General features: G+C 55.5%; 1 protein-coding gene across 1 annotated transcript in view; it reads right to left on the reverse strand.

The window, feature by feature from the left end:
* Window positions 1-14,502, reverse strand: part of LOC113202296 (rho GTPase-activating protein conundrum) — a gene marked incomplete in the record, with an annotated part of 47,973 nt that overhangs the window by 1,094 nt on the left and 32,377 nt on the right. The window contains 13 exon segments of the mRNA XM_052264554.1: window positions 1-341; window positions 444-694; window positions 779-963; window positions 1,034-1,241; window positions 1,327-1,760; window positions 1,856-1,950; window positions 2,039-2,225; window positions 2,305-2,461; window positions 2,537-2,717; window positions 2,858-3,048; window positions 3,201-3,391; window positions 3,865-4,106; window positions 8,793-9,149. Coding sequence (XP_052120514.1) covers window positions 211-341; window positions 444-694; window positions 779-963; window positions 1,034-1,241; window positions 1,327-1,760; window positions 1,856-1,950; window positions 2,039-2,225; window positions 2,305-2,461; window positions 2,537-2,717; window positions 2,858-3,048; window positions 3,201-3,391; window positions 3,865-4,106; window positions 8,793-8,895 — 2,556 coding nt within the window.

Consider the following 14,502-nt stretch of genomic DNA (forward strand, 5'->3'; position numbering starts at 1 on the left):
AAAAACATATGAACTATGCACAAATGTTTTTTCAGGTGAATTGATTAAAATGAAAATCTACATTGTAAAAAAGCTTTGCTTTAACAACAGTGTAGAAATTTTTACATGATACTAAATCCTAAGTTTGTCAAAATTTAATTCCTAAATTGAAGGCACGGATCACAAAACAGACCCCAGGAAATGGGTCTTCTAGCAGTTCCTAAATTTTCATCAACTAGACTGTGTGGTCTCCAACAAAGGGTTATTGCCATTCCTGTGATGACACCTAAGAGCCCAGGACGCATTAGGATTCTCGTGTAGTACTGTGGTAATTAATGCTGTCTGTTCCAGTTGCCGTTCACCTGAAAATGTACAAAACCAAGATTTTATGAACAAGTCTTTCAAACGCTTGAATTTAGTTGAAATTAAAAAAAATTTTGAAAGAAAGACAACTGCCAACTTACCAATATTACCACCAACTTCATATAGGAAGTGGGTTTTTAGGGCAAGCTCTGAATCGGCAGTGGCGAGGAGACAACTGAGATTGGCATTGTGAGCTAGCTGCAAAACTCCATTGCCTCTGTGACCATACCCAGGCACGGGACTAATCTGACCAAATATGCTATTTGGTCGACGTTGATTTCTATCATATCGATTTGCAGCTGATGGTCGACTTAATGCAGCATCAGGATCCCTTGAAACTTCTTCAACCAAGCTAAACAAAAAACAAAGACATTATATCAAAATTTGATTCTCGATATACCTCATTTCTTATAGACCAAAGAGAAAATATATATACCTTAGCACAATTGAACCAGCTGTGGTTCTCTCACTTACTGCTACCGGGAAATCAGTGAGACCAAACTGGGGGGCATTTACTCTAAGAGCACCACTTGCATCCAAACCAGTTGTTGCTAGACTGCTTTGACTTTGATCCTTGGAGAGAGTATTTGATGCATTCTTACGTCCTAAGAGCCGTTTCATCTGTGAAATGTGTTATGATTTAGAATCCACAGTTACTACACTTATGATAAAAAGACCATGTCGAACTTACTGGCTTGCTTTCTTTGGCCTGGCGACGCTGGCGGTCTAGTTCGTTAGACCTTCGCACCTGTCCCACAAGAGCTGGTGGCACAACCCACAGGCCCTCTCCGGCTTGAAGGAGACTCTCACTGACTTGGCAGCAAATAGCAGCTAAGCTCACTTGTGAACTAAGGGAGGCTTTGTCGTTGCCATGACTTGCAGCTGCTGATTCCACATACCTACTCAAATACAACACATAATTTTAATGGGTAAATGATCCCATAAAATTAAATACTTAAACCATGAGATATTACAAAAGCTTACCTTGGAGGAAATAGGGATGGAGCTGCTATCATGGCTACATTGTGCAAGGACATCTTGTTATATTCCTGATTCTCTACAACTCGATTTAAAAAGTCAACTAAAACTCTGAGAGTAGCACGGTTTTCAACAGGAAGAAGCAAAACTAGTAAATTAAGTGCTCTGGCTCTCAGCTGCACAGGTAGTTCATGTGTACGATAAAATAGAGCAACTAATTCTGGAGTCAACAATGGTTGTGGCAAGTCTCTCAACCACTTTTTCAGAAGAGCAGCTAACTCATGAACACTTGCTGATTCTAAAACTTTCTCTACTTGGTCTGGTCGAGAGTAGAAACTTTCTTCCAAGTGAGTTGTTAATGTTTCAACTTTTAGGCGATGTGCAGCAACTCTCAAAACACCCTCTTCTTGCAACCCTCGTTTCTCCAGTTGGTGGACAAGCTTAGGGAAAAGAAAGGAAAAATATGAAATATTCATAGTTTCGGAGCAAATATTTTTTGCACAATTACTGCAATATTTTATATCTGCTAGCATACCTTTTGCACAAAGAGGGGCACTTTTGAATTCTCTGAGCACTGCTGTCTATCTCTCTCCAGTAACGTGGTAATGGAAACACCGAAAATATTTCCTTCTGCAAAAGAAAATCACATTAGTGGGGATGGTCTAAAGCTTTTAAGAGACTCTCTAAAATGTAATCAAAAATTTGGGAAATTTCATACCTTCTTTGCGCTTTCTCTTGCTTGGCTTTCTTTTTCTGAAAGATAGCCCACAGCTATCAAAAAGAGCTGTAACTTCTAATAGTAAGAGTGGATGAAGCTTCTGATGATCTGCTTCACTGAGGAATTCCATCCAGGTTCTACCACTTTCTGGTTTTTCAGAAGTGAAAGACGAAGGCCCCGTTATAATCTGGAAAAGAAATTGAATTTATGGTTCGAGTTTAAGATGGAAATCTCAATTGGGAATAATAGAGCCACCTTAAACTTACTGAAGAATCCAGTGTGCGTTGTCTGCAAACTTCTTCAAAGCTTAGGTGCCCTTGAGATCCAGAACGGGTACGCCTTGATTCCTGCTGGGCCTCTCTCTCCCTTTCATAAACGCTGCTTTGACTTCGAGTTATTGATGCATGGGGTATGAGACGATTACTACAGTAAAAGAGAATTACAAATTACTTAGAGATTAGGTTTTCTTTTAGTTAGCTAAATTAAACATGTACTTACTGTAAGCTACTTTTATGATTAGTTTCAATATCATGTGAGAGATCATGATTGCTACAAGGAGCTGAGGAACTCAGTGTGTGATCAGATGACCTGTCACACTCTGGTAACCGAGATCTAGTCCTGTGCTTGGACAAGTGCATGGATCCAATTCGCTGATAGTTGATCATTTCAATCCCCTCCGCTGAAATGTGCATAAAAGATACAGTTTGAACATTTGATTCTAAGTAACTTGACTAAGCTTTCAACAAGTGTTCTGATTTATTTGACAAGATCTACAAAATTTACTTCTGGACGCATCCTGTCAATAGTTAAAGCACTCACCACAGTCGGAGGCCACGATGTCCCCGCCATAGAAGGAGCCGCGGAAGGCACCGCGGAACAGCTCGTGCACCGGCAGGACGTCGCCGGCGGGGGCGCTGGGCAGCCTGCGGACCGCCTTGTGGGCGCCGAGCGCCGCGCGCATGTTGACGGGGTGGAAGAGCTGCACGAAGCTGGGTGGTGGCGTGGGGGGCCTGGCGATGAGAAGCAGGTGTAAGGTGGGACTGGGACTCGGGGGCGAGGCGCCAGGGGCGGGCATGCAGACCCGCAGCACAGCCGTGCGTGGGTTGCCTACCGCCCAGGCGCTCCCACAGGTAGGATCTGGGGCACCAGCACTTCTACTTACGATCCTCGGTCGGTGCCCGCGGCCCAGTGCGGCACAGAGTGCACGGAGTGCACAGAGTGTGGCGTGGGCGGCGATCGGTCCTGCGGCGAGCTGTGCGGCGAGGACCACGCCAGGGCGGCATCCTCGAGCGGCAGCTCCGAGTCCAGCGAGTCCGGCGTGGCGCTGCGGGAGCGCGTGCCCGTGCTGGAGTTCTGTGGGGCACGCGGAGGACAGGGTGAGACGGAGGAGTGCCAGCGACGACCCGGCGGGGATGCGGCGGCGAGCGCAGGAATCTGCCTATCTGACGGATACGTCAGGCAGGCTGACTCAGCTCAGCTCCCCTCTCGCTTTCCCCAGCCGCACGCAAAGACACACACGTTCTAGCTCAACCAGCCACGCCTTGGTGTTTTACCACCTCGCAACCCCTCCCCTCACCAGCGGCGCGCGCGGGGTCACCGTGTAGACCAGCCTGCGCCCGCCCCGCGGCAGCCCCATGGAGAGTCCGGCCGCCCGGGGGCACGAGACTCTGCAGACTGGCTGGGTGCAGTGCGGGAGGAGTGCAGGCCTTGCAGAGAGGGGGGGGGGGCAATAACTGATAAGGCTGCCTGAGGCTCGCCTCCACAAGGTGTCCATGGGGGACACACAGTTATTGAGTGAGGAGGACCATCCTACACCATGTACTCACCTCGAGGTCGCGGTCGCGGAACACGTCCCTGATGTCGGGCTTGCGCTGGCGGCGCCGGCCGCGCTGGCGCACGGTGTGGTTGAGGGAGCGCACGCGGCGGCGCACGGCCTCGGCCTGGTGGCGCGGCAGCAGGCGCAGCGCGGGCTCCAGCGTGCAGTCGGGCAGCTCGCGGCCCGCGCGGAAGGGCGCCGTCAGCGGCTCCAGCCCCGCCGACACCAACCACTCGGCCTCCTGTTCACCGTCTGCAACAGCGAAGGGAGGCGCGCGTCAGACACTGCCCATGGAGAGTGCGAACGCGCAGGGGGGCGGAAACGGAGCCGCCAGCGACGAGGTGGAGCCAACGGGCTTGCTGAGCTTGGTGACTCGGAGGGCAAGAGTGGCAGGGCTCAAGATGATCCTGCTGCCGTCACTGTGACGGAGGCGCCGCCAGCACCACGTCACAACAGAGAGAGAACGCAAAAGGCGACAGCCGCTAGGCAAGGTACCTGCATGGCGAATGAATGAGTGACCCGAGAAACGTGTAAATGAATGAATAAAAACAGTTCGCGTCGCAAGCTGACGGCGCGGTGCCGCCTGTCGGTGTGGTGCGGGTGCGGGGTGGCGGGGCAGGCGGGGCGGGGCGCTCAAGCCGCGTTGTGTCGCATCGCATATCGAGCCCCGGGTGGGCGAGCCGCACTGAGCTTGCATTTATTAAAACTGGGGCTGCGACATCAGCTGGACGGCCCGGTGCCACCGAGGCGGGTGCGCAGCGGGGCCGTCACGGGGCGCGGCCAGCGCGGCCACAGACGCGAGCGGCGAGACGGCGGCGCCCTTGTCGGCGTGGCCGCGGGCACGCGCTCGACGTGCATTTGGGGACAGAGGCGGGCCTAGCTGCCTAGCCGAGCCAGGCGGCGAAGTGACGTTATTAGAGTCCTATATAGTCAGTGTAGGGCTCAAGTGGCGTGAGGTCCCCGCCCACCCCACCGCACCCCACGCGAAGTTCGGCTGAGCCGGCGCAAATCCCGCCCCGGTGTTGGATTTCTGTCAGCCTTTTTCATTCGCCGACCGCGAGGCTGAAGACCCCGGCGGCGGCCTGGCTGCCGCGGGCTGGCGCGGGGAGGAAGAGCGAGGTGAGATAGATCAAGGGCGGGCTGCTGCGGCCGGTAGAGCTCGGCGCCGCGCGGAACCAGCGGCGGCAAGGAGGAGGAGAAAAAGAAGTAAAAACGGGTGGCCGCGGCGGCGGAGGCTCCAGTCGCACGCACGTCCGGCCGACAACCTCCCCCTTCCCCTCCCCGACCCTCCCCGCCGATATATATTTACCGGATTTGGAAGCTTGCCTCCCGTGCGCTGCGTCGAGCTCGTTTGTCAGCGCGGCCTAGAGGCTCCCCCCCCCCCCCCCGCCCGCGCTCTCCGCTAAACTTGCGTCCGCCAGTCGCGGACGAGCTCCTGGAGGGAAGGAGGCGCTATAAAAGATAACTATTTCAGCGATCAAACCTTGAATAGTTTCGTTTGAATATTTTATCCTGATACCGAACGAACGATAAAATAAAAATAAGTTATGATGAACTATTAAACCGCTTTTATGGACGTATTTTCGGCAAGTGTTTGATCGTGACACATTTAATATTTCTTTCCCCATACTTCATAACCCGGACTGACCTGTCCGGGCTGGAGGAGTCTCACTCTCCTCGAGCAGCTTGCAGGTAGCAGGCAGGAGGACTTCAGGGTTACGACTGGTTCCCTTCCCTTCGCCTCCAGTAATCTCTCCCATTCCCAGACAAATGGACTTTCATTTACCCAAAACAAATCGCCTGCGGTTCAGGAGGGGCCAGCCCTGGCCCCAAGGCCCTGGCCCACACCGGGCCGAAATAGATGGGGCTCCCTGCAGGGCCGCAGGGCGGCGCTGCCTTGAGGCGCTGCAGGCTGCAGGACAAGCTGCAGAAGCTGCAGGACCCCGCGGGGCCGACAACAGGAAGGCGGTCACAATGACAGAGCGGCGGAAGTACGGCGCAAGGGGGACGGGAAGAGGGGGGGGGGCGTTACTTTTAGACGGTCTCCGTTCAGACTCCCTTTAACGAGAGCGGTAACGAACAAACAGGGGGGCAGGGGGACCACAGTTGGCTCTAATGAGGCCGAAGACACCCAGCCCTGGCGGCGGTAGTGGCGCTGGGGCACGGCACGGAATATTTTCCATTAAAATGCCTTTTTCCACAAAATACATCGTGAAGCAGTAGTCTCTCAGAAGTCGGGACAGTTTTCCAAGATTAGTCGTAAAAGACAGGCAATTAACCCAAATTAATTGACAATGTAATATACATCGCAGCAGCTGATCAACACGTCGGTATCTGCAAGAACGTCTCTGATAACGACGGGTACGTGGGCTGGTGGGCGATTTGCACTCCGAGTGACAACTTGAACTTCTCATCTGGTTGACGGTAACGCACTAGAAACATTTTTTAAATTTTTTTTTTTGGCCTTCCCGATGTTATAATAACGTTGCAGGACGGTCGCAACGCGTCTGGGCTGCCTACCTACCAGTGTTGACGGGGGTGAACTTGTCGACGCCGCCGGTGTCGCCGGAGCCGTCGGCGGAGGGTTGCAGGTGCCGGCGCGCGCGCAGCACGGCCCGCTTCAGCAGCCGCTTCACGGCCGCGCTGATCACCACGCGCTTCCGCATCAACATCCCCATGACGGTGGTCAGCGGTCTCACCACCAACACACCCGCGGGTTGTGTCTCACACACTCTTTAACACACTCACTCACTGTCCCTCTCTCACACACACACAAACACACACTGTCACACACACATTCTACAACGCCCGAGTGTAGCTATTCGTTCCGTCTGCTCCGTTCATGCTGGGGGTTGCCGGGACACTGGCGGCTCGGTCGGGTGCCCGGCCCGGCTGCGGCTGCGGCTCGTCGACCACTCCGTGGCGTGGCGTGGCGTGGCGTGGTGGGCAGGGCGAGGCGGGGCGTGCGAGGTGGGCCACAAAGCGGCCGTGTTCTTCCCCGCCGCCTGCCTCTCTCAGCCCCACCGCGGTGTCGCGATTCGATCGGAAATCGCACGCCGGAACCCCTCCCCCTCCCTCCCTCCCCCTGCCTCTTTCCTGTTTATGCCGTCCCGGGAGGGTCCTGTTGCGCTGCGTCCGCTCGACTGTTCATCTGGGAGGGGGCCTGGTCGAGGGTTGGGAAGTGAAGGCATTTTCTCTTTAATAACCCCTTTGATAACCGCGAAGTGCCGCATGCCACAAACTCCTTGCCCCGCCCTGTCAGAGGCAGGAGTGTTCGACCTGTCCGACGTCGATATCACGATAGTATTTCGATATCGATGCGACACTCTCGATCTTGTCTCAGTACGAGACACGTTGACTTCATTGAAATGAGCCGCTTCGGACCACCCGGGTGCAGCTTCCTTGGGTTCAGGCGGGGGGTGGTGACCGCGAGTCCGCGCGAGGGGGGCGCAGCTCGGGCCGCACGCAGGTGGGCGGCAATGACCCCCGCGCAGGCCTCTCGGTGACGTCCCGGGCTGTATCCGGCCCGGACGGGTGGCGGGCGCCAGTGAGGGGCGGGGCGATCGGATCGGCGGCCGCGGCTTGCGGTCAGCAGTCGCGGGGGGACGGGGCAGGGCGGGAGTGCGGCGGGAGCCCCGGAGACCGGACCGGGGCCGATGCGTCGCGTCCGCGCACCACCCGAGTGTGGGATGCGGAAGGGGGAGCGGGAGCGGGGCCTGGACCAGAGGACCAGACAAGCACAGGAGCAGGGCGTGGGTGGAGGCGCTGGCGCTGGCCTCGGCGGCTGCAAGGAGCGATACTCGATTTGCGCGCCGTCGTGCCGTATGCCTGCCATATATACGCCTCGGCCACCACATCGGCGGGACACTATACTCGCGCCGGGCCGGACTGTCAAAGGACTTCCCCGCGGCCCCTGAGTCACACCGCTGCACCGGGGACCCTACGCGGCGCGTTGAGGCCCGCGGCCGGGAGCGCACGCCGTGCGTGGACCCGAGCTGCTTGTAGCAGCGCGGGAAGAAGGCGCGGGGCGCGCGGAGCAGCCCCGTCCCCGCGACCCGCGGCCCGCGGCGGGCGCAGCGTGCACTCCTCGGCGCCCGTCCGCCCGCCCCTCCCCCTCCCTCTCCCCTACTCCGGCGGTTCGCTGCACAGAGGACGGAGAGGAGAGGAGCCCGAAATAAATCGACGCCAGGAAACGGAATCGGCAGCGCGCGGCGTCCGCGATCTCTGTCCGCTTTTGCCCCTTCCTCCCCGTCTCCCACCACCCGGTGCACGCGCTGTGTGTGTGTGTGTGTGTGTGTGTGTGTGTGTGTGTGTGTGTGTGTGTGTGTGTGTTCCCTGCCGCAGTCGCACCCTGGCCGAGGCCCTGGCGTGACGACGAGGACGAGGACAGCGCCCAGCAAGGTGGCCGGCGGCGCGCTATCATCGCCGCACTCGATCAATCACCCGAGCCGACACGGCGCGCCTCCCCGCAGTGACACTCGCGGCCGTAAACAAAGGCCCGGCCCCGCCCGCTTATCAGCGCCGCGCGGCTCGCCGTGTGACGAAGAGCGTGTGAGTAATGGGCCGGTGACGTGACGGCGCGTGTGACGGCGTGCTCCGCACGGCCGCACGCGCCGCGCCCGGGGTCAAATCCTGCATCTGCATCTCGGACCCGCCAGGACTTTACGTCGGGGAGGCGCTCGCGCCTGCGGGTCGCAGCAGACTGATTCCGAAGAGCGCTCAAGGGGGGCTACCTTATGAGTGCGACAAGGACGGAGCTATACGGAAGGTATGGGGGAGCGTTCTTCGAAATCAGTCGGCAGGTCTCGTACTGCACTTCACCGTCGGCCTCGCCCCTCTCACCGTCGCACACCGCGGTGCGCCGTTGTTGCTGCCTGATCACGAGTCGCCCTGCGTCGCTCTGTGGCTCCCCCTTCCCCCTGGACCAGCTGTACTCACCATCGCTGCCGTTGCCGTAGTCATCCTCGTCGTGGCCCTTGTCTTGCAGGATCTTGTACTCGGCCCAGAAGTCCTGGAAGTCCTGGCCCACGTCCGTCTCCATGTCGCCGGCCGGTCCCGCACCACGGGGAGGTGAGGGGCGCACTGAGCCAGGTAGCCGTCGGCCGGGGCGCGTCCCGCCTCGGCGTCGCGCGGTGCCGATAGGAGCGCGCGGCTCAGCGGTGGAGGGGGCGGCGCGGCGGCGCGGCCGGCGTCATGGCTGCCACTGCTGCTGCCGCCGCTGCTCCTGCCGGCGTCTCCTCTAGGCGCCGCGACGCAGCGCTACGCCCGGCCACGAGCACAGCGTCGCCGAGTCATCTGCAACACACACAAGCACGGTGAGTACACTGCCGTAGAGGGGCGGGGAGGGGGCGCCGCTGGCACCCCGTGATTCGGTGTGAAAATAACACGTGTCCAGCGCAGGTAAATGTTGCTGGCGATGCCTGCTACCCCCGCAGGCGGCAGTGACGCCGGACGCAACCTAGGGTCCCTGCAGGAGGGGCGCGGCCGGGCAGCGCGCGCGCATAGGCACGCCCGCAGCACAGCGCAGCGCCGCCGCGCGTTGGGTTGCCTACACGCCGGGCGCTCCGCGCCGCCCGGCCGCAGCGCAGCCCACGGCAGCCGGCAGCCGACCCACGCCCCAAAGGCGTTATTACACAACGGCGGTGCCTCAAAGTTGCAGGGGAGGCTCCCATGCATCGCATCGTCCTCATCTCACCAGCCGGGGTGCATGCACCTGCTGCGGGGCCGCCAGGGCCAAGCGAGAGGACAAGATCCAGAGGCAGACACTTGGCGGCCCGCCTCGCCTTGGTCCAAGGCCCGACCCGAAGTGGCGGTGGGGGCAGGGACGCGCGCGTGCGTCAGGCACGTCGGAGCCGCCAAATCAACACAATCGGCTTCGGCAATCGGGGGGGCAGGTCGAGCCGGGGCGCGGGGCAGGGAGGGCGCGCCGCACCGCTGCGAGGACGGGCACATTCCAGGCGGTGAGGACCGCGCCGACACTCACGTGTCTTAGTGACCGACGCACTCCGGGGACGCGACCAGCGCGCTGGTCGACGGCGGCCCGGGGCGCGTTCAGCTGTTGCTGTTGGTGTCGGCGCGCGGCCAGGGCTGACGCCTGACGCGCCGCCAAACGACGCAACGGGGATCTGTTGAACTCGTTCCACTTGGCGCGCGCGCAGCCGAGGTGTCCGTCTGGGGCGAGGCAGGCGCGCGGGGGCCTCGCCTCGGATTTATTTATTGTCATTTATCCGGTCGGATCATAATAAATAACATTGGCAGCGCTGCGGGCCCTGGACGGCCGGGACGCGGCGGCGGCGCTTCGCATTCCGACGTGGGGCTCGTGCGCCATTCGAGGCCGCCGAGGCCGCCGGGCCGGTGTCAGCGGGCCCGGGCTGCAGGACCGCCACCGCCTGCACGACAACCGCTGCCAACACTTTGATGTGCGCGGATGTTCACTGCAGCAGCGAGTTAGTTTTTCACGGCCTTTTTCTTTCCCTACGCCCAGGATGAGCCCCGCGCATTGTCTTTGTAGTGCAGAGAGTGATTCACTCGCTCGCTCTCTTGCCTTGAATGAGTCGCAGCAGAGGAGGGCCGCCGCTTCCCACAGTCAGCCCGGAGTGTCGGGTGTCACCGCCGCCAGGCGCATGTCAGCGCTTCAGCGTCCAGCTTTTTATGTTTTAATAAAAAAAAAAGAAAAAGAAAAAGGAATGGCGTTGCAAAAAAAAAGAGAACAATGCTGCCGATTCTCCGCGTAAGGCGACATGTTTTGCATATGGCGTCATTCCTAGAACCGGATACAGTACGGCGTTGCGAAAAAGAACTTAAGTGTTGTGAAGGGTGTTTTAGTGCGTGTTTGAGCGGAGAGGAAAAGCTTAAAAAATGAAACGACTCACGGAAACTCAGATAAGATAGATAGACCAAGATAGACCACCAACGGCGTCACCTGCACGGGGAAGTTATCAGATCCCTTCCAATCTACTTCAGCGAGCCAATTTTACACCAGAGCAAAATATTTCGTTCTTAATCGTGCCAAAGAGAAGTAGAAATTAGCTCCACAGCTGTTTGTGTTTAGGTTTATACCATAATATCAGCTAAGCGGCTAAACAGGAAGATTCGGATTGGCCTGTCCTTTATATACTTTAAATCACTACAAACAAAATTGCTGGGCCACTTTTGCATGTACGTATCTGCGAGAAAGGCAGGCAACTCATATACAGACTACATATATAACCCTCCCCCCAACCTTTTCAGAACTTGTCTCGTTCAAATTAGAGGCCTGTCGGGGGGCGGCCCGGTACCTCTAAGAAAACTACCTCTAATTGTGTTTAGAGGTGTATTGCGTTTGCACGGAATTTACCTCTAATGCGAATGTCGTGCATTTACCTCTAGGAGAATTACCTCTAAGTTTTAGAGGTAAATTTCGCTTGTGCAACCGGCAGGGAATATACCTCTAAGAGCCGCGCGCATTTTACCTCTAAAATTTTTAGTGGTAATATACCTCTAACGCATTTACCTCTATGAAAAAAGACGACATTTTGCCTCTAACGGTTTTACCTCTAAGTTAAAGAGCAATTTACCTCTAAACTTAAGAGGTAAATCACCCGTGTGACTATGCGCGGAAAGACTCAATTTTCCTTTGAGTTTTTTTGGGGCACTTTGGTGTTCGAACCTGGTAGTACCGGGACCACCCGGGCCCCTCTCTGCAAATCTAAGTGTTGAACAAGTCGACGGTTTTAACTGCAAAACTAAAGAGTTCTACACTTCAAACTGCAATTTTCTAACCGTTAACGAAAATTTTGTTTCCGAGGGAGCCATCTTCTTCGTCTTTAAATTCACTTTAAAACGAGCCTACATGTGACAGGGTTGCGATTTATATTGAAACATGTTTGATTACTTTCCATAAATTTCCTTAAATTCGTTTCTTATCGCATACCTGTTTCAATATAAGTTGCAACCCTATCACATGTAGGCTCGTTTTAAAGAGACTTTAAAGACGAAGAAGATGGCACCCTCGGAAATAAAATTTTCGTTAACGGTTAGAAAATTGCAGTTGGAAGTGTAGAACTCTTTAGTTTTGCAGTTAAAACCGTCGACTTGTTCAACACTTAGATTTGCAGAGTGAGAACGCCATCGGGGAACTCCCGAGGGTGTCCACTCCTTCCTCCGGCGTGGCCGCGGGCGTATGTCGCTAGCGGGCAAGGGCCCCAGGTAGAAGGGTCAGGATTGTCGCTAGCGGGCATCGGAGGGAAAAGAGGGGATTGTGCGGGAGAAAAGGGAAATTTTCGCTAGCGGGCAGCGTGACGGGTTGCCTACCTCCACAGTGTTGAGGCCGCAGCGAGCCGGGTGACTTGTGGTGCGGGTTCCGCTCAGTAACGATACAGGCAATACAGAGCTGCTGTACTCCGCATTGCTTTTAAATAGGAGGAAGCAAACTCAAACTAACAAACCTAATTTAGTACAGAAAATCAGTAATGGTACTGTCAATGCAGCGTTGCACTCCGCTATCGCTCCGCGCAAAGATTTGGCATGGGTCCTTGTTTTTCTGAGTAAGACTGGTGTCCTATAGATGTTTTATAAAGAAAAGTGTAATATATTACCACTGCGGTTTAAAAAAATAAAACGAAGCAAACCTTTGCTAACAAACCTAAGTCAATACAGGGAATAAGCACTATACTTATCAGTGAAGCGTTGCACTCCGCTATCGCTTCGTGCAACGCTTTGGCATGAGGACAAGAAGTTGTCCGAGGCCTAGCCGACAAATGTCGTTTCGTTGCGGAGGGAAATGTCTCTTTCTTCCCTCGGCTTTCCGCGCGCATTTTTTTCCACATTTTTTTTTTTTATTTTCCGCATTTTATTCCACCTCCCGTGGCCGCATCGCAAACACCCGCGGTGGTGGGTGTGTGCCCCTCTTTTACCCCGAACGCCGCCACGCGAGTGCTCGCAAAGGAGGAATTATGTCAAAAATCCGTCAACGCCACGTTGTGCTTCTCTGTCAGGCGTGTCCGAACATGTGCCACATGTGACCGGCCGGTCACACATGTGCCTGACAAATGTGAAACGGCGTGACCATCTCCCCTTTTATTCGTTTCACCACTTCCGCGTGGAGTACGGTATTCGAAAACTTCCTTCCCTAGGCTTGACCTGCGAGTACCCGCGTTACCCACGTTGGAGGGTAAACGTGCAGCTATCACAACAATGAGGAGGTTGTCTGTTCATAGCGAGTACACCACCGTGGAGGAGAGTCTCTCCCTCGCACCGACTACCGCGCGAGCAGTACACCACGAACGGCAGTGTGCACGTGCATGTAAAGTGTTTGTATACTCCTGTGGATTTGTACCCAACCCATTGAGAAATGTTTGCGACGCTATCGTTTTGACATCGGTACACTGTTAAACGCTTGCGGTGAATTTGACCGTAAGTTACAGTGACCCTGCAGCCGGGACCGTAGCTTACGATGAAAACTCACCGTAAGCTACTGTGCTGCGGGGTCACTGTAACTTACGGTGAATTTCGCCGTATTCACATTGTTAGCGCCACAAAAGTGGGTCAGAAATCCACAGCTTTTCGACAAGACGATGTCGTTTCGATGCCGACCGTCCAAAACCGTCGATTTCAGGTCCATTTTGGTATCGGTAACGACTTGAAAACCGATGTCGAAACGATATCGCTAACATTTTACATTGGGCAGGCACTAATCCCCCGCTTGCCAACGGGGGGTACAAATTACCTGAGGCATTTGTACCCCCCTGTCGACACCCAAGTACAAATCGCCCAGCCTGTACCCCCAGGTACAAATTTCCTGGGAGATTTGTGTCCCTCGGTAGGTGGGTACTGTGCAAATCTTACTGTATAACAATATGACAGTTTAAACAGCAAAACCCGCCAAGGCAGGGTTTGTACTCCGAGGTACATGGGTGATACAGGACGCCTGGGCGATACGTAACCCCTAGCTACTGAGAGGGGGTGGTACAGGACACTTACTGTTAGGCGATTTGTTCACCCAGTACTAGGGGGAGGGGAGCACAAATGCCTCGGCAAATAGCACTCCTTCGTCTAGTCGGGGAGCATACACTCGGCATACACTATGCTCCCCACAGCTTTTTCGGCCCAGCTCTTCTTTTAGAAACAGAGTTTGGAGTGAGGTGTCCTATATATTTTGTTTGGTTTGTTAGCGGACCAGTGCTTTCCGTATTTTAAAGATGTGAAAACTACCAGGGGTAAAAATCGCCTCTGGTAACCCCCCCCTCTATACCTAAGGGGTACAAATCGCCTATGCATCCTGTACCCCCCTAAACGAGGAGTAGGCCTACAAATCACCCAGGCAATTATTTGTACCCGGTGATACGTATCACCTGGGTGACTTGTACTTGGTTGTCGACAGGAGGGTACAAATGCCCCAGGAGATTTGCCCCCCCCCCCCCGCACCCTCTGTAATTGTCGAATTGGCATCTGTACTTATTTTACAAATCCACAGGGGTACAAATAATAAATACACACACCCACCACCGCACGGGGCGGTGACGCCGAGGGAAGGTGTGGCCCGGGTGCCTTCGGTACTACCAGATTCGAACTCCGAGTGCCAGAAAAACCCGTGGGCACGAAAATTGGGTCGTTTCCCGAGCATAGTCTCACGGGTGATTTACCTCTAAAGCTTAGAGGTAAAGCGTTC

Source organism: Frankliniella occidentalis, unplaced genomic scaffold (assembly GCF_000697945.3).
Source record: "Frankliniella occidentalis isolate FOCC.00 unplaced genomic scaffold, Focc_3.1 Scaffold20, whole genome shotgun sequence".
NCBI classification, from domain to species: domain Eukaryota; kingdom Metazoa; phylum Arthropoda; class Insecta; order Thysanoptera; family Thripidae; genus Frankliniella; species Frankliniella occidentalis.